General features: G+C 33.1%; 1 protein-coding gene across 1 annotated transcript in view; it reads left to right on the plus strand.

The window, feature by feature from the left end:
• Positions 1-3,455: 3,455 nt before the first annotated feature.
• LOC146956037 (uncharacterized) overlaps positions 3,456-26,576 on the plus strand; it is a 42,622-nt gene continuing 19,501 nt past the window's right edge. The window contains exons 1-7 of the mRNA XM_085749005.1: positions 3,456-3,577; positions 4,176-4,247; positions 4,366-4,405; positions 4,920-4,991; positions 5,563-5,624; positions 6,905-13,991; positions 14,210-18,390. Of these exons, the coding sequence (XP_085605131.1) occupies positions 3,456-3,577; positions 4,176-4,247; positions 4,366-4,405; positions 4,920-4,991; positions 5,563-5,624; positions 6,905-7,061 (525 nt within the window). The 3' untranslated portion in view covers positions 7,062-13,991; positions 14,210-18,390. The remainder of the gene's footprint in view (positions 3,578-4,175; positions 4,248-4,365; positions 4,406-4,919; positions 4,992-5,562; positions 5,625-6,904; positions 13,992-14,209; positions 18,391-26,576) is intronic.

A 26,576-nucleotide genomic window follows, 5' to 3' on the forward strand; every position in this document is an offset into this window, starting at 1 on the left:
CCATATTGCCATTGACTATAGCCATTGATAATGATGTTTTTGTTGCATCATGGGTGACGACCTTGAGGAGAATTGGTACCACATGCATCTAGAAGAGTCTAGAGCATCATATGCATTTGATTAGTTGATGAGTCGTGACATAATGGAATATATGACTTGATGAATTTGTGGATTGGTGAAATTTGGTGAATGTTGTGATTGTGTGGATTGGTGTATATGTACATTGGTGGATTTTGTTGATGGTTGTGAATAATTGAATTATGCTCTAATTGCATGTCTTATTTGTTTGTGCTTATACACTTGGTGAATCTATTTGATGATAATTAATTTGATAATAATGATGAAGTGAGAGTTGTATATGTATATGCATATGATGTGGTGATTTCCTTGATGATGATGATTACTTGCTTATAATTTTGAAATGTTGAATTGTACCTTTGAATTAAGTATGCTAAGTGGAGAATAAGGTGAGTAATCCTTTCTTTGATTGATAATTGATGAACTTATGTCGATGATTTGTTTAGAGATTGGATATTCTTGCTATGCCATGTTAATAATGTGATAGCTTGAAATGTAAGTGATGTGGGATAATAATCATGTGATGCTAGTATTCTAGGAGGGATGGTTTTGTATATGTGATATGTATGATTCCTTGAATGCTATGTTTTCATATGGATTATGATGATGTAATGCTAACCCTCAATGGTTTACCACCTACCTTTCTGTATGGACGGATAGATGGAGTGCAGGAGGCTTAGTTTGTTTTGATGATATCGAGGAGTGGAGTTCCTCTTTTTATGCAAGTGTCTAGATTAGGGCTCTGATCTAGGGTAGTTCTTGCATGTTGTTTTATTTGACTATGTATTTTGGAGTTGAGTTGATACTTGTTATTTGAGATTTGGAGAATACGTTTGTATTTTGTTGAGACCTGGAGATGTTTTATGATTATATGTATGTTCCGCTGCTATGTTATGTAAACATGATCTTTATGCATGTATGAATTGTGGTTATTCGAAGACGTAGCATCTATTTCTAGAATATGTTTGTATATTCGCGCGTGTTACCGCTTATTAGAAATAGGGTGTTAGACTTATGCCTAGACATTATACGATTTGTTAATTATCATCACTTGAGTTTATAAAATGAATGTTGTGTCTCATGTATTTGCATTGCAATATCCTTTTCCTTCTCTTTAAATATCTTCATCTCTTTTCACGTCTTAAATTTCTTTATCAGCAACTTTTTTAACATGATCATGAACGATCTTTGCGCTCTTCCCCATGTAAGTAGTTATTATTTGTGTTCATACTATATATGGTTTATTGACCTGTTTGCCATATCCATAATGATCCGCATAACAAGACATTAATTTGTACTTTCCACAACCAGGGAGTTGTATGCACTTATACACAAGTCAGGTTTTCCTTTAAGGGTTGTCTAGGGACTATGAGGTTAACATTATTTTACTTTGCCTTCACTTTGTAATTTGTATTCATTTTTTTTTGAATAACCATTTTATTTAATGAATGTGCACTCTATTTATGTCAAAACATTCTCAACCAAAGGCAACAAATGGATGTCACCAGCGAACATGGAAAGGGGACCGAAACTATCAGATAGAGGTGCATGATCTATTGACTCACTCACATAATTCAATTTTTGGACTATTTACAGATAATTGTTTCTATCAAGTTAAGTGACTAATGCTGATTTAAATTTATTTTACTTTTAGATTTTGTTGATCATTTTGGATTAAAGGTCAAGTGATAAAGTTGATTTAACGACATAAGTTGAGAGAACTGCAACTTCTAATTCTATTACATGGAAGTAAATGGTAGCAAACAAAGTTTGTACGGTTAGACATGTTATCAATCATATACGACTATACTATTATTGATATGCTTGAAGTGATGATCATAAATCTTATCTCCATTTACTTACAAAATGTATGCTTTTTATAATAATAAAAAAAACCAAACTGAACATAGAACCGAATAATTTTATTATTCTTGAACAAACTTAATTAGAATCGAATGTTTTTATATAAAAAAAATGTCTAAAATTTTCACTGAATAATTGATGAATCGAGAAATTGCTTCATTGTATGGTCGTGTAGCAAAGCATCCGAACAACAATTTGAGAGATATGTTAATACGACAGTTGTATGGTCGTGTCCGTGACCATGATATATATATATATATATATATATATATAGAGAGAGAGAGAGAGAGAGAGAGAGAGAGAGAGAGGATTTGAATTCTAGGATATGGAAGGAGGGTTCATGGATGAAAAAAAAAGGAAGGGGTGGTTGTAGGCAAAGACTCTTGCCTTATATTTTTCTAAGATTTCTCAAACAAGAACATCACTTATATGTCCCAGTTTATTTAACATTCCATGTTCTATGTTAGATTGACTTTTTCAGTATAAAATTTCGCAAAGTATGAATAAGTAATATGACTAATGTGATGATTAAAATATGTAAACTTTCTTTCACTCTTTTTGAATGTCTTCGCCCAATGTAAGACTTGGATTTGTTATCAAAGTTTTGTTCTTATTTGTTCTATTGGTTAGCCTTTGATTTTTTTAATTTTATATTTTGCGATAGATTCTATTTTTTTTTTGAGGAAATATTTTGTGACAGTTTCTTTCCTTTTTTTTAGGAAATATTTTCCGCCAGATTCTAAATGCTCGAGAAATAACATAGAGCATATGAGTACTGGTTTCTTTAAATTGTGTTAGCGATGGAAAAGATTTAATGTCTTCATCAAAACCACCCCATAAATGTCACTCATGTTTCATGCATACATCATCAATATATGGCTAAGAAAAACAAAATTAGGGAGGGAAATTAGTGACGGAAAAAATAAAACCCCACACAAATTACTTGGTTGCAAAATTTAGTGACGGAATTAGAGTGGAATTTCACATTTTCCCTCTCTAAATTTCCTTCACTAATTTTCGTTTTTTTAGTAGAGACGGGTGTGCATCACAAAACTAAGTATATATAACTCCATGTTAAAGAAGTGCATGTATTGCCTATCTTACATTTTTTTTAATCAAATTTGATACTTCTTTTTTATCAAGCTCGATCTTTCTTTTAATTATTATAATTTTGTTCAAGATATATCAAGAAAAACTAAACCAACATTGATGTTGAAAAACATACTGTTTATGAGTTATATGCGTTAGCGCAGTAAAAAAAGCGGACAGACGGGTACGGGAGTGCCCGTCTGAACGCTAGTAAATAGAAAGTAAAAACGGGTGGTAAAAAAGTAATAGTTATATTTAGAATTAGGCCCAAAGAATACAAAAGCCCGGAGCAAAACCGATAAATTTGAGACACGCTCCTCTCCCACTACTAGAAAAAAGACATTTAACATTAGAGATTTCACATCAGTGGACCATTACTTGATGGCAAAAGCAATGCGGTGGCATTTTTGTAATTATTGCAAAATATGCATCATGTCTTCACATCGGCAGATAGGATACCTGAAGGGAAAACATTGGACGGTGGCTTTTTCACATCAGTGGTAATAATGCCCGAGGAGAAAAAGCCTCTCTATGAAAATAAACACGCGTATAGATCTAAGGGTCCGTTTGGTTCGAGAATTAGGAGGGGATGGGAGGGGAGGGGAGGGGAGGGGAGGAATTTTAACGGAGGGGAGGGGAGGGGAGGGGAGATATTGTAATTAAAAATGTGTTTGGTTCACAAGGGGAGGGGAGGGATTTTAAAATTAGTTTACTGTTTTACCCTTAAACTTAATTAAATAAGGATAATAAAGTAACGAAACAATAACGACGTAATCGATAACAACACGATGTAGACGATGGAATAATGAATTAATAATAGGGTTGTTACAATTACAAGTAGTAATGAAAGTTGTTACAAGAAAAAATTGTTAATAATATGGAATAAAAGTTGTTACAAAATAATATAACCTATAACCTAATAATAGTAAAAGTTGTTTCAAATTAATATAACCTAATAATAATAAATGTTGTTACAAGGATAATATTGAGATTTTAAATTAATAAAAGGATAATTTTGGCAGTGCAATAAAATTTGCTCTCCTCCCCACCCTTCCCCTCCCCTTCTAAAAATTGAACCAAACACTTCAAATTAAAAATCTCCCCTCCCCTCCCCTCCAAAACTCTGGAACAAACGGACCCTAAAGTTCACACAACTTTCTTCTCAACCCTCACGTAGATCTAAATTGCCCAAAACTTTCTTCTTCCGATTTCTCACCGTAAGTAACTTACTTCTTCTCTTATTCATTCAATTCAATTCAATATACCTGCTACGTAAGATAGATCTAAATTGCCCAAAGCTTTCTTCTTCCGATCTCACGCACGCGTACGATATAGATCTAAATTGCCCAAAGCTTTCTTCTTCCGATCTCTCACCGTAAGTAACTTACTTCTTCTCTTATTCATTCAATTCAATTCAATATACCTGCTACCTATTCTTTCAAACGGTTTAGGTTAGGGTTTCTTATTTCTGACACACACTGCTTCTTCTAGATCTGGAACTAGGTAATTGTGATTGTGATACATAGCAATCCGATTCTTTGTTTTCAGCCATATCGTTTTTGTTATATATTGAGATTTCTATTCTTTTTTTCTTTCTATATGCTTAAATCCGTTACTTGATTCGTTTTCATGTTTTGTTAAATCCATTAAGAGTGTGATTTGTTTGTTTATTTATTAGAGCACGCTGTTACCGAGATTGAGTTGGTACTATTAGGAATATTACATGAATCGTGAATGTTATTTTGAAAAAGTTTATAGAATAACATATAATAAGGTATCCTTGTTTGTTTATAGAAAATGTTATTTTGAAAAACAATGTTGTTACTGATTATTGCTCTGTTATCTTACCTTTTTTTTTTGTCTATTTCTTGTGTCTGTTTGAAAAATAGGTAACTGTCGCTTACAACAAGGATCCAAGCCCAATTAAGCTCAACTTGGGTGTTGGTGCTTACAGAACTGAGGTTAGAATCTTATTTATTTGAGATACATAATCTATATGGACATCGGACACGACACTAATGTATAATAATTTAAAAAATTGAAGTGATTGAATGCAAATCACATGTGTCACTGTTGGAGTTTAACACGTCTTCATTCTGAAATATATAGGCACTGTTTGGATATTCAACTTATTTGCAGCTTATAGCAGAAATGATTACAGCGTTTTTTGTTTAAGCCATTTGATAGTAAAGAAAAAGTTATATTGTTTTCTCATAAACTATTTTGGGGAACTTAAGAAAATAAGCTGAGAACAATTTATGAGCTAGTGTTGTAAGCTGTTTTTATAAGCTGTCTCAAACAATATCACAAATCTTATGTTAGGAGATAAACTCAAATAAGTCAATCCAAACAGACCTATACTGCATAATCATCTTTTGCATAATTTGGTCATTGAAAATGCATGTTAAGGAATGATAGATCGATAAGGTAATGAACAATGAAAGCTTCAATTAAAGTGTCAAGATAAGCTTTAAAAATATACTTACTTATTGTGACTTGTAAGTTTTACTAATGGCCTGTGATACTTACCAGGAAGGTAAACCCCTTGTGTTGGATGTTGTGAGGCGAGTTGAACGCCAACTATTGAATGACATGTTAGTACCTGATTCACTATACTTTCTTTCATGTCTAGTATCCTACTTGTCTAGTATCCTACTTGTACTATCTAAAAATATCATTCATTAAAATTCTTAAAGAATGCCTCATTCATTGACATTTCCCTAAAACAAATATCGTTTCAGGAATAAGAGGATGATATGTATTTTCCCTAAATGCACTTCTAAAACAACTAGTTATTGTGCAGATTTTTAAGAGCGGGAAAGCAGTCCCATTGCATAGAGAACTCAAAATCTATCTATGAAACAACTTATTTTAAGTTTGCTCTGCAAAATATGTATAATTAATATTTAGCGAGAACTCAAATGTATGCGTATCCACACTAACTTAAGTTTATGCATACCAAGAATTTGTTATCAATAAAGTGTGGCATGGCTATTTTTTGTACAATCATGCTTCTCTGGATTGAAATCGCTTCTTCAATGTATGATCACTAAGAAAATTAATATATAGTCTCATAAATTGGTTGCTAAAGGACAATATACTGGATTGATTCTCAATTCTCACCCATGAAAAGTTTGGTGTCCTGTCAATTGAATTTAAGTGCATGGGGCTATATATATGATTATGAGTGGTCACTTTGGTTGATTATTGATTAAGAGAATGTCCAAACTCCATGCACACGAGGGGTTTTCATGGTTGGATCCAACTGTTGATATTAATTACTAATATAGTAGGTTGCATGTATCTATATATAGAATCAAGAATCATTGTCATTATATTTATATATTCATTTTTTATATCAAAAGAAAAACTGTACTTGAGATATATCAGACTGTCATGGTCCTGAAGAAAGATCATTCGAAGGTAGGGAAGGGTTTCCCTTACAATCATGGCATCATTGGACCCTATATTATTTAAGGTATTAGCTTTGAGAAAGTTATAGCTTTGAGAGGAATCATTAACACAAAATCTCTCAAACACATAATGGTACCAGCTACACGTACCACTTAGAGAAAGTTATAGCACAAGATAACATGGGATTAGTGGCTAAAAATACTACTTTGATTGGGGACCTTAATTAGAACTTCACAAGCATGTGAACAGAACCAATTAGAGATTACACTCATTAAGGGATATAACATCTTATGTGGTTAACAGGGTGTCGTATTTGCCACCAATAATATTAATACGTGTCGAAAATGATTGTTTTTGTGGTTTATATGTAGTGAAAATTTCTTGTTTGGTTTAGAGATTAACTCTGTTATGTGATATGAATGCATAAAAATTTGTTAATTATTGAGCCATATAATTGCAGGGTCATGAAACGGTTCTTCAATGGTAGGAAACGGTTCTTCAATCATCCAAACACGGTTCAGACCGGTTTCCCCACCCTCCCTCATCGATGTTTCACAAAATCCAACTCCAATAAACCGTTTCAAACTCAAACCTCTGATCCACGATTGCAAGGTTGATTGCGCCGAGTCGGATCACACCTTGATCACCGATGAAAATCTTGGGGTTTTGAATTCGGATCATGGGGTTTGTCGCGTTATGATGTGAAACGGTCGCAATTTGAAGGTTAAGATGCGTTGCCGGGTTCTTTTTTCTTCAATGGTTTTGATTCTTGAATTTCAGGTCTGTACCCATTTCTAACTCTACCTTGATTTTCAAGTTTTGATTCTTGAATTTTCATAAACCCTATACAATTGGTACAATTTTGTTGTTAGGATACCCATTCTATCATTCTTGCTTATTCAATCTTCTGCTTTAACAACAACAATTATATACAAACCCTATAAATGTGAGAAACGCTGCATGATAATTTATTTTTTCCACAATATATAGGCATCGATTTTTAAACGATTAGGGTGCCTTGAGGAGTTTATGTTCTAAATGGAATTCATTACTGTGATCGTCTGAGTTTAAATCAATTTTTTTTTTAATTTGAAAAGGGATGATATATAATCCTAAAACCAATGGTAGGAAATGATGAATATTATTTTTGCTTTTAAATTTTGTGAATGTTGGGATGCTTCGGTAATTTTATGATCTTGAGTGCAATTCTAGACTATGAATTGTCACTCATATTATATGATATATGAACCTAAATTTTGATACTATTACGATGCCTCGATGACCCGAAAGGAATTGACGGGTATTATTTGTCCCATAAATGTTGCAAGTGTTTAGATGCCTCGGTGATTTTATGATCTTGAGTGCTATTCTAGACTATGAATTATCACTCATATATTATATGATATATGGGCCTAAATTTTGAAACTATTATGATGCCTCGATGACCCGAAAAGAATTGATGGTTATTATTTGCCGGATGCCTCGATGATTTTTCTAGACTATGAATTGTCACTCATATATTATATAATATATGGGCCTAAATTTTGAAACTATTATGATGCCTCGATGTCCCGAAAAGAATTGACGGATATTATTTGTCCCATAAATGTTGCAAGTGTTTGGATGCCTCAGTGATTTTTCTAGACTATGAATTGTCACTCATATATTATATAATATATGGGCCTAAATTTTGAAACTATTATGATGCCTCGATGTCCCGAAAAGAATTGACGGATATTATTTCTCCCATAAATGTTGCAAGTGTTTGGATGCCTCAGTGATTTTTCTAGACTATGAATTGTCACTCATATATTATATAATATATGGGCCTAAATTTTAAAACTATTATGATGCCTCGATGACCCGAAAAGAATTGACGGATATTATTTGTCCCGTTAATGTTGCAAGTGTTTCGATGCCTTTAAAGTGATATTTATATGAATTTTTATTCATCCACAATGCCTCGATGACCCGAAGGAATTAATGGATATTATTTGTTTAAAAAATGTTGCAAGTGCTTGGATGTCTCGATGACCCTAAAGGAAACACTATGAACAATTCATTCATTGTGTAAAAGTTGCATGATGCCTTGAATGTGATATTGGTATGAATTTTTATTCATAATATAAAGGATGGATCCGTTGTGCTTTTATGACCTGAATGCAATTTTAAATTGTAAACTGCCACAATGAGATGGAACATAGGATGTCTCGATGACCCGAAAGGAATATGAGTCATGGATATTATTTGTTCCATAAATTTTGAAGTATTGGGATGCCTCAATTTGACCTTAAAAGGAACATTATTGACACTTCGAGTTCGATGATATGAATTTGAGTTCATAATATAAAGGTGTTGTGCTTTTATAACCTTGAATTCATTTTTAGACCGTTATATGAATTTTATATGCTGCATGAATTTACTGTAGTGCTTTTCCGTAATATAAAGGCTTGTACTCATTGTGCTTTTATGACCTTGAATTCACTTTTAGATTGTGATTTGCCACTGTGCTATATGGGTTGCCTCAATACTTCTTTGTTTTTCTCTTTGATGGTTCTGATGTGTTTTAAAGAAGATAAAACACGCTCCTTTCATCTTTTTTAAAACATGGAATATAAATTTTTTGCAGTTTCACCTTCAACGGCAACATCTCTACACTCTATCTTGCTTTTCAGGTTTTAATTCTTGAATTTTTTAATACTGGAGTTTTTTATAATTGGTACATGTTGTTAGGCTAACCATTTTCACAAGAACCTTTAATCCTCTGCTTTATTCAAATATAGACAAATCCTTCGTATACAAACCTAAATTTTTAAACAGTTGCCTTGACAACCCTAAAGGAGTGAATCTTTAGAAATTTATTATTGGATGGTTAGATGAATCTAGAAGGAATACCGTGGCCACTATATTCATAATGTAAAAGTTGGATGATATTTGAAAAGGGGATGATATAATCCTAAAGTCAATGGTAGGAAAGGATGAAAATTATTTTTGCTCTTTAAATTTTGTAAATGTTGGAAGCTTCGGTGTTTTTATGATCTTGAGTGCAATTCTAGACTATGGAGCCTAAATTTTGAAACTAAGGAATTGATGGTTATTATTTGTCCTGTAAATGTTGCAAGTGTTTGGATGCTTCAATGACCCTAAAGCAAACATTATGCCTCGATGACTTGGATGCCTCGATACCCTAAAGGAAACACGATGAACAATTCATTCATAGTGTAAAAGTTGCATGTTGCCTTAAATGTGATATTGATATGAATTTTTATTCATAATATAAAGGATGGATCCATTGTGCTCTTATGACCCTGAATGCAATTCTAAATTGTAAACTGCCACAATGAGATGGAACATAGGATGCCTCGATGACCTGAAAGGAATATGAATCATGGATATTATTTGTTCCATAAATTTTAAAGTATTGGGATGCCTCATTTGACCCTAAAAGGAACATTATTTACATGCGATATTGATATGAATTTGAGTTCATAATAAAAGGTTTGTACCCATTGTGCTTTTATGACCTTGAATTCACTTTTAGATTGTGATTTTCCACTATGCTACTTCTTTGTTTTTGTCTTCGAAGGTTATGATGCGTTTTAAAGAAGATGAAACACGCGCCTTTCATCTTCTTTAAAACACGCACTATAAAAAATTTGCAGTTTCACCTTCGACGGTATCATTTCTACACTTAATCTTGCTTTTCAGGTTTTAATTCTTGAATTTTTTTTAACGGTGGAATTGGTAGTTCCAGAATTATTCAGCAAACTCTGATTTTGCATGAAGACCCTTTTGGCACCGGTGTTTTGGAAGACAATTTATTCGATAGCCAAGGTAATGGAATCTTCACAAACACTTCTGGTTTTTTAATAATTGGTACATGTTGTTAGGCTAACCATTTTCACAAGAACCTTCAATCCCCTGCTTTATAAATATAGACAAATCCTTCGTATACGAGCCTAAATTTTAAAACGGTTAGGGTGGTGCCTTGACAACCCTAAAGAAATGAATCTGTAGAAATTTATTGTCGGATGCTTAGAAGAATCTAAAAGGAATTTCGTGGCCACTATATTCAGAATATAAAAGTTGATTGATATCTTTTATAACATGAATGAATTCTTAAATTTGAATTACCCCTGTGAGTTGAAATCTTTTTTCTAATCCGATAAAGGAATGATATATCCCTAAGTCCAACGGTGAGAATGCATGAATGCTATTTTTATTTTTAAATTTTATAAGTGGTTGGATGCCTCGGTGATTTTAAAGAGAACCACATTATGCACACGTTAGTATTCATAATCTTAAAGCTTGATGGTGACTTAATGCAAAATGAATTTGAATTTTATTCACAATATAAGAGATGATATTTATTGGGCTTCTGTGATTCTGAATGCAATTCTAGACTATGAATTGTCATCCAAAGATGAAATATGAACCTTAATTTTGAAACTATTGAGATGCCTCGATGACCCGAAAGGAATTGGCGGATGTTATTTGTTTCATAAATTTTGCAAGGGTTTGGATGCCTTGATGACATTGACCCTAAAGATAACATTTGAACACTTCACTCATAATTCTGATTACAATTCTAGACTATGGATTGTCATCCAAAAATGAAATATGAGCCTTAACTTTGAAGCTACTGAGATACCTCGATGACTCAAAAGGAATTGACGGATGTTATTTGTTCCAAAAATGTTTCAATTGTTTGGATGCCTCGATGACACTAAAGGAAATATTATGTACACTTTACTCATAGCGTAAAAGTCGATGACCCTAATATGATATTGATATGAATCATTATTCATAATATAAGGGATGGTTCTGCTGTGCTTTTATGACCCTGAATGCAGTTATAGACTATGAATTGCCACTATGATTTGGATGTAGGATGCCTTGATCTAAATGAGTCAATGGATATTATATGTTCCATAAATGTTGCAAGAGTTTGGATGCCTCGATGACCCTAAAGGAAAAACTATGAACAATTCATTTGTAGCGTAAAAGTTGTATGATGCCTTAAATGTGATATTGGTATGAATTTTTATTCATAATATAAGGGATGGATCTGTTGTGCTTTTATGACCCTGAATGCAATTCTAAATTGTAACTGCCACAATGAGATGGAATATAGGATGCCTTGATGACCCGAAAGGAATATGAATCATGGATATTATTTGTTCCATAAATTTTGAAGTGTTGGGATGCCTCATTTGACCCTAAAAGAAACATTATGAACACTTCAATCATAATTTAAAGTTTGATGATGTTTTACATGCGATATTGATATGAATTTGAGTTCATAATATAATGGTTTGTATTCGTTGTGCTTTTATGACCTTGAATTCATTTTTAGACTGTGATTTGTCATTGCATGCTATGTTGGATTCCTCAATGATCCAAAGAGATATATGAATTTTATATGCTACATGAAGTTACTGTTGTGCTTTTTTCATAATATAAAGGTTTGAATTCACTTATATAGTGATTTGCCACTGTGCTATATGAGTTGCCTCAATACTTCTCTGTTTTTGTCTTTTGAAGGTTCTGATGACCCGAAAAGAATTGATGGTTATTATTTGTCCCATTACTGTTGCAAGTGTTTGGATGCCTGAATGATTTTTCTAGACTATGAATTGTCACTCATATATTATATAATATATGGGCCTAAATTTTGAAACTATTACGATGCCTCGATGTTCCGAAAAGAATTGATGGATATTATTTGTCCCATAAATGTTGCAAGTGTTTGGATGCCTCAGTGATTTTTCTAGACTAGGAATTGTCACTCATATATTATATAATATATGGGCCTAAATTTTAAAACTATTATGATGCCTCGATGACCCGAAAAGAATTGACGGATATTATTTGCCCCATTAATGTTGCAAGTGTTTCGATGCCTTTAAAGTGATATTTATATGAATTTTTATTCATCCACAAGTCCGCGATGACCCGAAGGAATTAATGGATATTATTTGTTTAAAAAATGTTGCAAGTGCTTGGATGCCTCGATGACCCTAAAGGAAACACTATGAACAATTCATTCATTGTGTAAAAGTTGCATGATGCCTTAAATGTGATATTGGTATGAATTTTTGTTCATAATATAAAGGATGGATCCGTTGTGCTTTTATGACCTGAATGCAATTTTAAATTGTAAACTGCCACAATGAGATGGAACATAGGATGTCTCGATGACCCGAAAGGAATATGAGTCATGGATATTATTTGTTCCATAAATTTTGAAGTATTGGGATGCCTCAATTTGACCTTAAAAGGAACATTATTGACACTTCGAGTTCGATGATATGAATTTGAGTTCATAATATAAAGGTGTTGTGCTTTTATAACCTTGAATTCATTTTTAGACCGTTATATGAATTTTATATGCTGCATGAATTTACTGTAGTGCTTTTCCGTAATATAAAGGTTTGTACTCATTGTGCTTTTATGACCTTGAATTCACTTTTAGATTGTGATTTGCCACTGTGCTATATGGGTTGCCTCAATACTTCTCTGTTTTTCTCTTTGATGGTTCTGATGTGTTTTAAAGAAGATAAAACACGCTCCTTTCATCTTTTTTAAAACATGGAATATAAAATATTTGCAGTTTCACCTTCAACGGCAACATCTCTCCACTCTATCTTGCTTTTCAAGTTTTAATTCTTGAATTTTTTAATACTGGAGTTTTTTTATAATTGGTACATGTTGTTAGGCTAACCATTTTCACAAGAACCTTTAATCCTCTGCTTTATTCAAATATAGACAAATCCTTTGTATACAAGCCTAAATTTTTAAACAGTTGCCTTGACATCCCTAAAGGAATGAATCTTTAGAAATTTATTATTGGATGGTTAGATGAATTTAAAAGGAATACCGTGGCCACTATATTCATAATGTAAAAGTTGGATGATATCTTTTATGTCCTAAGTGGAATCCATTACAGTGATTGCCTCTATGAGTTAAAATCAATTTATGGTAGGAAAGGATGAAAATTATTTTTGCTCTTTAAATTTTGTAAATGTTGGAAGCTTCAGTGATTTTTTGATCTTGAGTGTAATTCTAGACTATAGAGCCTAAATTTTGAAACTAAGGAATTGATGGTTATTATTTGTCCTGTAAATGTTGCAAGTGTTTGGATGCCTCAATGACCCTAAAGCAAACATTATGCCTCGATGACTTGGATGCCTCGATACCCTAAAGGAAACACGATGAACAATTCATTCATAGTGTAAAAGTTGCATGTTGCCTTAAATGTGATATTAGAATGAATTTTTATTCATAATATAAAGGATGGATCCATTGTGCTCTTATGACCCTGAATGCAATTCTAAATTGTAAACTGTCACAATGAGATGGAACATAGGATGCCTCGATGACCTGAAAGGAATATGAATCATGGATATTATTTGTTCCATAAATTTTAAAGTATTGGGATGCCTCATTTGACCCTAAAAGGAACATTATTAACACTTCGATCATAATTTATAGTTTGATGACGTCTTACATGCGATATTGATATGAATTTGAGTTCATAATAAAAGGTTTGTACCCATTGTGCTTTTATGACCTTGAATTCACTTTTAGATTGTGATTTTCCACTATGCTACTTCTTTGTTTTTGTCTTCGAAGGTTATGATGCGTTTTAAAGAAGATGAAACACACGCCTTTCATCTTCTTTAAAACACGCACTATAAAAAATTTGCAGTTTCACCTTTTCACCTTCGACGGTATCATTTCTACACTTTATCTTGCTTTTCAGGTTTTAATTCTTGAATTTTTTTTAACGGTGGAATTGGTAGTTCCAGAATTATTCAGCAAACTCTGATTTTGCATGAAGACCCTTTTGGCACCGGTGTTTTGGAAGACAATTTATTCGATAGCAAAGGTAATGAAATCTTCACAAACACTTCTAGTTTTTTAATAATTGGTACATGTTGTTAGGCTAACCATTTTCACAAGAACCTTCAATCCCCTGCTTTATAAATATAGACAAATCCTTCGTATACGAGCCTAAATTTTAAAACGGTTAGGGTGGTGCCTTGACAACCCTAAATGAATGAATCTGTAGAAATTTATTGTCGGATGCTTAGAAGAATCTAAAAGGAATTTCGTGGCCACTATATTCAGAATATAAAAGTTGATTGATATCTTTTATAACATGAATGAATTCTTAAATTTGAATTACCCGTGAGTTGAAATCTTTTTTCTAATCCGATAAAGGAATGATATATCCCTAAGTCCAACGGTGAGAATGCATGAATGCTATTTTTATTTTTGAATTTTATAAGTGGTTGGATGCCTCGGTGATTTTAAAGAGAACCACATTATGCACACGTTATTATTCTTAATCTTAAAGCTTGATGGCGACTTAATGCAAAATGAATTTGAATTTTATTCACAATATAAGAGATGATATTTATTGGGCTTCTGTGATTCTGAATGCAATTCTAGACTATGAATTGTCATCCAAAGATGAAATATGAACCTTAATTTTGAAACTATTGAGATGCCACGATGACCCGAAAGGAATTGGCGGATGTTATTTGTTTCATAAATTTTGCAAGGGTTTGGATGCCTTGATGACATTGACCCTAAAGATAACATTTGAACACTTCACTCATAATTCTGATTACAATTCTAGACTATGGATTGTCATCCAAAAATGAAATATGAGCCTTAACTTTGAAGCTATTGAGATACCTCGATGACTCAAAAGGAATTGACGGATGTTATTTGTTCCAAAAATGTTTCAATTGTTTGGATGCCTCGATGACACTAAAGGAAATATTATGTACACTTTACTCATAGCGTAAAAGTCGATGACCCTAATACGATATTGATATGAATCATTATTCATAATATAAGGGATGGTTCTGCTGTGCTTTTGTGACCCTGAATGCAGTTATAGACTATGAATTGCCACTATGATTTGGATGTAGGATGCCTTGATCTAAATGAGTCAATGGATATTATATGTTCCATAAATGTTGCAAGAGTTTGGATGCCTCGATGACCCTAAAGGAAAAACTATGAACAATTCATTTGTAGCGTAAAAGTTGTATGATGCCTTAAATGTGATATTGGTATGAATTTTTATTCATAATATAAGGGATGGATCTGTTGTGCTTTTATGACCCTGAATGCAATTCTAAATTGTAACTGCCACAATGAGATGGAATATAGGATGCCTTGATGACCCGAAAGGAATATGAATCATGGATATTATTTGTTCCATAAATTTTGAAGTGTTGGGATGCCTCATTTGACCCTAAAAGAAACATTATGAACACTTCAATCATAATTTAAAGTTTGATGATGTTTTACATGCGATATTGATATGAATTTGAGTTCATAATATAATGGTTTGTATTCGTTGTGCTTTTATGACCTTGAATTCATTTTTAGACTGTGATTTGTCATTGCATGCTATGTTGGATTCCTCAATGATCCAAAGAGATATATGAATTTTATATGCTACATGAAGTTACTGTTGTGCTTTTTTCATAATATAAAGGTTTGAATTCACTTATATAGTGATTTGCCACTGTGCTATATGAGTTGCCTCAATACTTCTCTGTTTTTGTCTTTTGAAGGTTCTGATGACCCGAAAAGAATTGATGGTTATTATTTGTCCCATTACTGTTGCAAGTGTTTGGATGCCTGAATGATTTTTCTAGACTATGAATTGTCACTCATATATTATATAATATATGGGCCTAAATTTTGAAACTATTACGATGCCTCGATGTTCCGAAAAGAATTGATGGATATTATTTGTCCCATAAATGTTGCAAGTGTTTGGATGCCTCAGTGATTTTTCTAGACTAGGAATTGTCACTCATATATTATATAATATATGGGCCTAAATTTTAAAACTATTATGATGCCTCGATGACCCGAAAAGAATTGACGGATATTATTTGCCCCATTAATGTTGCAAGTGTTTCGATGCCTTTAAAGTGATATTTATATGAATTTTTATTCATCCACAAGTCCGCGATGACCCGAAGGAATTAATGGATATTATTTGTTTAAAAAATGTTGCAAGTGCTTGGATGCCTCGATGACCCTAAAGGAAACACTATGAACAATTCATTCATTGTGTAAAAGTTGCATGATGCCTTAAATGTGATATTGGTATGAATTTTTGTTCATAATATAAAGGATGGATCAGTTGTGCTTTTATGACCTGAATGCAATTTTAAATTGTAAACTGCCACAATGAGATGGAACATAGGATGTCTCGATGACCCGAAAGGAATATGAGTCATGGATATTATTTGTTCCATAAATTTTGAAGTATTGGGATGCCTCAATTTGACCTTAAAAGGAACATTATTGACACTTCGAGTTCGATGATATGAATTTGAGTTCATAATATAAAGGTGTTGTGCTTTTATAACCTTGAATTCATTTTTAGACCGTTATATGAATTTTATATGCTGCATGAATTTACTGTAGTGCTTTTCCGTAATATAAAGGTTTGTACTCATTGTGCTTTTATGACCTTGAATTCACTTTTAGATTGTGATTTGCCACTGTGCTATATGGGTTGCCTCAATACTTCTCTGTTTTTCTCTTTGATGGTTCTGATGTGTTTTAAAGAAGATAAAACACGCTCCTTTCATCTTTTTTAAAACATGGAATATAAAATATTTGCAGTTTCACCTTCAACGGCAACATCTCTCCACTCTATCTTGCTTTTCAAGTTTTAATTCTTGAATTTTTTAATACTGGAGTTTTTTTATAATTGGTACATGTTGTTAGGCTAACCATTTTCACAAGAACCTTTAATCCTCTGCTTTATTCAAATATAGACAAATCCTTTGTATACAAGCCTAAATTTTTAAACAGTTGCCTTGACATCCCTAAAGGAATGAATCTTTAGAAATTTATTATTGGATGGTTAGATGAATTTAAAAGGAATACCGTGGCCACTATATTCATAATGTAAAAGTTGGATGATATCTTTTATGTCCTAAGTGGAATCCATTACAGTGATTGCCTCTATGAGTTAAAATCAATTTATGGTAGGAAAGGATGAAAATTATTTTTGCTCTTTAAATTTTGTAAATGTTGGAAGCTTCAGTGATTTTTTGATCTTGAGTGTAATTCTAGACTATAGAGCCTAAATTTTGAAACTAAGGAATTGATGGTTATTATTTGTCCTGTAAATGTTGCAAGTGTTTGGATGCCTCAATGACCCTAAAGCAAACATTATGCCTCGATGACTTGGATGCCTCGATACCCTAAAGGAAACACGATGAACAATTCATTCATAGTGTAAAAGTTGCATGTTGCCTTAAATGTGATATTAGAATGAATTTTTATTCATAATATAAAGGATGGATCCATTGTGCTCTTATGACCCTGAATGCAATTCTAAATTGTAAACTGTCACAATGAGATGGAACATAGGATGCCTCGATGACCTGAAAGGAATATGAATCATGGATATTATTTGTTCCATAAATTTTAAAGTATTGGGATGCCTCATTTGACCCTAAAAGGAACATTATTAACACTTCGATCATAATTTATAGTTTGATGACGTCTTACATGCGATATTGATATGAATTTGAGTTCATAATAAAAGGTTTGTACCCATTGTGCTTTTATGACCTTGAATTCACTTTTAGATTGTGATTTTCCACTATGCTACTTCTTTGTTTTTGTCTTCGAAGGTTATGATGCGTTTTAAAGAAGATGAAACACACGCCTTTCATCTTCTTTAAAACACGCACTATAAAAAATTTGCAGTTTCACCTTTTCACCTTCGACGGTATCATTTCTACACTTTATCTTGCTTTTCAGGTTTTAATTCTTGAATTTTTTTTAACGGTGGAATTGGTAGTTCCAGAATTATTCAGCAAACTCTGATTTTGCATGAAGACCCTTTTGGCACCGGTGTTTTGGAAGACAATTTATTCGATAGCAAAGGTAATGAAATCTTCACAAACACTTCTAGTTTTTTAATAATTGGTACATGTTGTTAGGCTAACCATTTTCACAAGAACCTTCAATCCCCTGCTTTATAAATATAGACAAATCCTTCGTATACGAGCCTAAATTTTAAAACGGTTAGGGTGGTGCCTTGACAACCCTAAATGAATGAATCTGTAGAAATTTATTGTCGGATGCTTAGAAGAATCTAAAAGGAATTTCGTGGCCACTATATTCAGAATATAAAAGTTGATTGATATCTTTTATAACATGAATGAATTCTTAAATTTGAATTACCCGTGAGTTGAAATCTTTTTTCTAATCCGATAAAGGAATGATATATCCCTAAGTCCAACGGTGAGAATGCATGAATGCTATTTTTATTTTTGAATTTTATAAGTGGTTGGATGCCTCGGTGATTTTAAAGAGAACCACATTATGCACACGTTATTATTCTTAATCTTAAAGCTTGATGGCGACTTAATGCAAAATGAATTTGAATTTTATTCACAATATAAGAGATGATATTTATTGGGCTTCTGTGATTCTGAATGCAATTCTAGACTATGAATTGTCATCCAAAGATGAAATATGAACCTTAATTTTGAAACTATTGAGATGCCACGATGACCCGAAAGGAATTGGCGGATGTTATTTGTTTCATAAATTTTGCAAGGGTTTGGATGCCTTGATGACATTGACCCTAAAGATAACATTTGAACACTTCACTCATAATTCTGATTACAATTCTAGACTATGGATTGTCATCCAAAAATGAAATATGAGCCTTAACTTTGAAGCTATTGAGATACCTCGATGACTCAAAAGGAATTGACGGATGTTATTTGTTCCAAAAATGTTTCAATTGTTTGGATGCCTCGATGACACTAAAGGAAATATTATGTACACTTTACTCATAGCGTAAAAGTCGATGACCCTAATACGATATTGATATGAATCATTATTCATAATATAAGGGATGGTTCTGCTGTGCTTTTGTGACCCTGAATGCAGTTATAGACTATGAATTGCCACTATGATTTGGATGTAGGATGCCTTGATCTAAATGAGTCAATGGATATTATATGTTCCATAAATGTTGCAAGAGTTTGGATGCCTCGATGACCCTAAAGGAAACACTATGAACAATTCATTTGTAGCGTAAAAGTTGTATGATGCCTTAAATGTGATATTGGTATGAATTTTTATTCATAATATAAGGGATGGATCTGTTGTGCTTTTATGACCCTAAATACAATTCTAAATTGTAACTGCCACAATGAGATGGAATATAGGATGCCTTGATGACCCGAAAGGAATATGAATCATGGATATTATTTGTTCCATAAATTTTGAAGTGTTGGGATGCCTCATTTGACCCTAAAAGGAACATTATGAACACTTCAATCATAATTTAAAGTTTGATGATGTTTTACATGCGATATTGATATGAATTTGAGTTCATAATATAATGGTTTGTATTCGTTGTGCTTTTATGACCTTGAATTCATTTTTAGACTGTGATTTGTCATTGCATGCTATGTTGGATTCCTCAATGATCCAAAGAGATATATGAATTTTATATGCTACATGAAGTTACTGTTGTGCTTTTTTCATAATATAAAGGTTTGAATTCACTTATATAGTGATTTGCCACTGTGCTATATGAGTTGCCTCAATACTTCTCTGTTTTTGTCTTTTGAAGGTTCTGATGACCCGAAAAGAATTGATGGTTATTATTTGTCCCATTACTGTTGCAAGTGTTTGGATGCCTCAATGATTTTTCTAGACTATGAATTGTCACTCATATATTATATAATATATGGGCCTAAATTTTGAAACTAATAAGATGCCTCGATGTTCCGAAAAGAATTGACGGATATTATTTGTCCCATAAATGTTGCAAGTGTTTGGATGCCTCAGTGATTTTTCTAGACTAGGAATTGTCACTCATATATTATATAATATATGGGCCTAAATTTTAAAACTATTATGATGCCTCGATGACCCGAAAAGAATTGACGGATATTATTTGTCCCCTTAATGTTGCAAGTGTTTCGATGCCTTTAAAGTGATATTTATATGTTTTTGTTATTCATCAACAATGCCTCGATGACCCGAAGGAATTAATGGATATTATTTGTTTAAAAAATGTTGCAAGTGCTTGGATGCCTCGATGACCCTAAAGGAAACACTATGAACAATTCGTTCATTGTGTAAAAGTTGCATGATGCCTTAAATGTGATATTGATATGAATTTTTATTTATAAAGGATGGATGGATCCGTTGTGCTTTTATGACCTGAATGCAATTCTAAATTGTAAACTGCCACAATGAGATCGAACATAGGATGTCTCGATGACCTGAAAGGAATATGAGTCATGGATATTATTTGTTCCATAAATTTTGAAGTATTGGGATGCCTCATTTGACCTTAAAAGGAACGTTATTGACACTTCGAGTTCGATGATATGAATTTGAGTTCATAATATAAAGGTGTTGTGCTTTTATAACATTGAATTCATTTGTAGACCGTTATATGAATTTTATATGCTGCATGAATTTACTGTAGTGCTTTTCCGTAATATAAAGGTTTGCACTCATTGTGCTTTTATGACCTTGAATTCACTTTTAGATTGTGATTTGCCACTGTGCTATATGGGTTGGCTCAATACTTCTTTGTTTTTCTGACTTCAGAACTTTCTGACGTTCTTGTGCAGATTATGCGGAAACTGATTTAATTAAGTAACTGTGTTGTGTATGTTTAGTGTATACTGAATTTAAAAGAGTAAAGGGAAGAGAAAGAACACACAGAAGTTTTTGTACTTGAGCATTTCCTTGACTCATTATTTGTGAAGCCAAGATTTCTGCAACTTCCTGAGTGTCTTTATCAACTTTGTGAGAAGCTTGCTCAGTATTTTCTTCAACTTTCTGATCTTGGTCAGAAGGGTTTTCTTCAACATTCTGAGGTGTGTCAACCTTCAGATGTTCTTCTTCAGCAGCATTCACAGGAGTTGCTACAACAATCTTATCTTTCTTCTGAAGAGATACATCATCAACCTTTTGAGTATCATCTTCTGTGATTGGAGTAGCCATATGAGCCTCTTGAGGTATCTCATCATCTTCCATTTGAGTGACAACCTCATCTTGCACAGTTTCTTCTTCAATAACATCATCTTCCTTCGGAAGATGTTCTTCATTCTCACCAACAACATTCTGAATTGCTTTTCTTGCAAGCTCAACACCAACAACATTCTGAACTGCTTTTCTTGCAAGCTCAACAACTTGTTGAAACAACTCTATCTAGGGCTGGAGAAGAATGAGCTTCATCATCTTCCATACTTTCAAGAGATCCATCTCCTTCTTACTTCTGTATGCTGGATAGGTTTCTAACCTTCTCAACTCTTCTTTTCTTCCTAGTTTTCTGAACGTTCTGATCTGAATATCTTTTCACACAGATCCAGATGTTCCTGAAGTTTGAGGAGTTGCCATGTTTGAAGTGGTGATGTGAAGTTGTCCTAAGGTTTTGGTTGTGAATCTCATGAAGGTGTATTTACTTTCTTCACCTTCTAGGGATGCTTGTGCAACCTTAAAGATGGGAGTCATATGGATCCCATGTGGAAACTCAACAAATTTTGTTTGACAGCCAAACAAGAATCAATCATGTATTTAAGGATTATGAAGCAGAGGTTGAGTTTTGTTTTGGTCATGAAATGATACATAAATCAGTACCAACATCAAAGGTTCCACATCTAGTGAGTAAAGTGTGCTTAATCATGTTATGGAAGATTTTAGGGACATCTTTAAGATTTGTGGAATCATGATCAGGTTTGGTGTATTCTAGGATAGGTTGGGGTTCATGTTTAGGTGATGACAAATGATATCTTCTTAGAGGTGTGCAAGTAAATGAAGTTTTGGTTTTTTGACTTGAACTCATTTTAAATTGTTCCATTTAGGGCTGGAAATGAGTCGAGTCGAATCGAACCTGTCTGAGCTCGACTCGACTCGATAAGAATTTGCTCGGCTCGAAACTCGACTTGAGTTCGACACGAACTCTTTTTTCAGCTCGAGTTCGACTCGTTTAAAGTTCACGAACAATTCGGTTCAGCTCGTTAGGTTCAGTTTGTTATAACTATAGCAACTCAAATGAATCAAGCAAGAGGGGAAACAAAAGGATCAACTATGGTTTAAATGAGCAAAAAATAACTCATAAACCTTTCAATTGGTCTAAAAACCAATTAAGAAATAATTAACTTCCTGCAGTAAATTAACTTCCTGCAGTAAATTAGAACGAGGCGTTGTTGTTGTTTTATAAGAGAAGTTGCTCAATACCCATATGTAACTTCCGATGTGGGACATGTGAACTGCAAGCTTAATAGTTGCAAGTTCTAACCTTATTTTGCTGTCAACATTTCAAGTGGGCATTACCATCATACATTATCATTTTATTTTCTTTTGACTCAAGTGGACATTTCTTTCTACTGGATAAATAATATTTCTTTTACAAATAGTGTAATTTTTAACAATGCATTATATACGTATATATATCGAGCTGGCTCATGAACCAAACGAGTCGAACTATACTTAGCTCAAGTTCAACTCATTTATTTGACGAACTTAATTTTAAACTCAAGTTCGACTCGTTTGGTTCATGAACCAAGTTCAACGAATTAATTACCGAATCGAGTCTCGAACTATTTTCGAGTTGGTTCGGTTCATTGCCAGCCCTAGTTCCATTGTTTTAGAACAACTCAGCATCATCTTGAGAAGTTTCAGAATCTTCATCATTTTGATCTCCACATATTTCTTGAACATAATTTGTCCATGAAACAAGCTTTTCTTAGAAATTTAGAAGACATTCCTGCATCACAAATTGGTAAAGCTTTTGGTACCCGTATTACTTTGGGTCCTTGGAGGTTAGTGTTTCTCTTGAGAGATTCTTTCTTATGACCACATTCTGATTTAAGATGATCAGATTTATTGAAACAAGAAAACTATATTTTACCAATCTCAACCTTTTGAGCGCATTCTAATTTAAGATATAATGTCTTTTTGAAATGAGGATTTTCTCATGTTTATTTTTATATATAAAAAAAACATGCAGGTTCATAATGTTGAATTCTTTTCCAAAATGAACATTTTTCATTTACCTTCTCAGTTTTGTTTGTGATAGGTTATGAATCCTAAACCAACTTTTTGAAGGGTCTTAACAGATTTTAGAAAGTTTGTTATGTCCTTTTTCAAACTTTTACTTCCCTTTTTAAAGTAACATTTTGTTTCAAAAATTCAGACTTTTCTAAATCTTAAAACTATTTGCTCATTGAGGATCTTATGTTTCTCAAATATATTAAAGAGAATTCTGCAATCTTTGAATGGTTTTAAAATATATCTCATTCAAGATTATTAGTTTCACATTTTCTTTCTTTATACAAGAAAAATTATTTTTAAAAAGTTCCTACTTAAAATAATAAAAAGCATGAGTCATATAAGATATTATTAAACACTTTATATAAAAGATAAGGATTATAATTTCTTACCTATTCTCATTTTGTGTTTGTCTTTACTCATGTGTTGACTTCTTTTTCTTCAAAAGCATCTCTGGTTGCCATCTTTGCATCTTCTTCTTTAGAGGGAATTTAGTTTTGAAGTATCCAACATTGTTGCATATGTGACATGCACTTTGATTTGTAGGTTTTGACATCACTTCTTTCTGGATCTTTTCCTCATACACTGTTAAGTGCTCAAACCATAGAGGCAGGCTCTGATGCCAATTGAAGTGGATAAAATAGTCACAAGAAAGGGGGGTTTGAATTGTGACCCTTTAAAAATTAACCTGCAACTTAAAAATGATTCTCAAGTAGTTTACTTGAAATAGTTAAGTTAACTTTCTGACTTCAGAACATTATGACGTTCTTGTGCAGATTATGCAGAAACTGATTTAATTAAGTAACTGTGTTGTGTGTGTTTAGTGTATACTGAATTTAAAAAAGTAAAGGGAAGAGAAAGAACACACAGAAGTTTATAGTGGTTCCCCCAATGTGGGTTAGTCCAGTCCTCACAATCTTGTGAGAGTTTTCACTGTGATGCTTGAGATAACCTCTCAAATCCTGCACCTTACAATCTGTGTTCACCTGAACACTTACAATCCTGTATTCTCTAAGCCTCAGCAGGCTTGCACCTTGTTGCTAAGTTAACCACTTAGACTTTTACAACCTTTGCTCAAACTAACACTTTAGTACCCCTAAAGCTAGATGAGACTTTGTTACAATTTGTATGAAGGTTTGAATGTTTGTGAATCAAACAGACAAGAAGAAAGAAAGAGAAGTTATCTTAGAGATAACAAAGAGTATTGATGTGCACTAAGTAATGAAAGCCTTAGAGATTGATCAATTTCAGTTTGCAAAAGCTTCAAACAAACTTTGTTGTTTTCTTGTATGCTTTGCAATTTGTGTGGAGTTTGAATGTTTGAGAATCAAACAGAGGAGGGGAAAAAGAAAGTTATCTTTGCACGAGATAACAGAGAGTATTGATGTGCACTAAGGAAACAAAAGCCTTAGAGATTGATCAATTTCAGATTGCAAGAGCTTCAAACAAAATCAAGTTGTTTTCTTGTATGCTTTGCAATGGTGCAAGTAATGCTGAGCCTTTGATCTCTATTTATAGAGTCTTTGGGCTCATATAGCCGTTGTAGGGTGTCCAATGGTGTTATGCCATGTGTCCTGGGCCCCACAAGCTTTTATTTGAAATTATGGGTGAACATTCTGATCTCTGATGAACATCAGAATGTTGTTGCGTTCTTCATAGAAACCCAGAATATTGTTGTGTTCTTGATGATCTTCATCTGGGTTCATCATGTATGAATGAACACATGAGTTTTTGGGCAAATCATATGTGTTTCATATGATTTTCTGGGCAATATCCATGAGTTGTGACTTTTGCACATACATCAGAAAGTTGCTGGATAAGTTATGGCCAGATCTGCCTTAGATTGTGTGCAGGAGAGATAAAGTGGATTCTGCAATCTTCAGGCCCATGCTTTAAGAGATTTTCTGATACTGAACAGTGCCTGCTCCCTTGTATGTCTAATTCTAATTGAATCTGTCATGAGCTTGCTTTTGCTTTTCACCTACTGTACTATTCACAGTTTAAAGCATGTGCAGAGCTGAACATTCTGACCATCAGAATGTTCCATCTGTTTCACTTAGGATGATTTGTAAGACTACCATTTGATGTAATCAAATCCTAATAGTGAAACAACACTGAAGAGCAGTGATTAAAACATCTAGGATGATATTCCCTTTTGGAATAATCCCAACACTTCAATGTTCATAGTCTTAAATGAACATTGAATATCCTTTTTGACATTAACCTTGTATATGCCTTTATTGCTTGATTGATCCATGCAGATGTACTTTCCTGGACATTTGTTCATGTCACGTATAGCTTGCATGTTCTTGATAATGTTCTTGAGATTCTAAGCTTGTATAAGAACAACCTTCTGAACTTTGCTTGAACATTCTGATCAACTTTACGAGCAACATTCTAAACTAACTTTCTGAACTCAGAGTTAGTTCATGAATTCAAATGTCCTTTGATTTCTTGATTCTTGGTATGATTTAAACCTTGTTCATGTCTTAGTTAATCACTCAAGAATGCACAAATACCAAGAAATATTAAAGTCCATTAATCCTTTAATCACCATAGATGCCTTTAATGATTTCTTGATCCAAAGTCAAAATCATTATAAGATATGTTCTTGTCACATCTGTTCTTGCATGTTCTTGGTGTGGACATTGATTTATGAGTTTTGCTCTAATGAACCTTCTGAGCAACCTTCTAAACTCCTTCTGGGTTCATATGTATGAACTTCAGAATGTTTCTTCTAGGCTCCTTTATTTTTGACGGTTGTACTTTGTGCTGAACATTCTGATGTTCTTCAACACTTTGAACCTTACGAAGGTTGTTTATTTATTTCCTTCAAGAACTACTTGAAGCATATAAATGAGAGATCATTTGTTTTGACAAACAAGATGATTCTTTCTTTGAAGTCCAAAAGAATATTTCTTTGCATCTAGTTCATCATTGCATGTAACTGATGACTTTAAATATTCTTGTTTATCCATGAAGCAATCCTTTATTATTTCTGGATATATTCAGGGTTAATGTTCATGATTATTATGAAC

This window comes from Medicago sativa, chromosome 1, assembly GCF_051527215.1.
Source record: "Medicago sativa cultivar Bolivia chromosome 1, Bolivia_mono, whole genome shotgun sequence".
In the NCBI taxonomy this organism is placed as follows: Eukaryota; Viridiplantae; Streptophyta; class Magnoliopsida; order Fabales; family Fabaceae; genus Medicago; species Medicago sativa.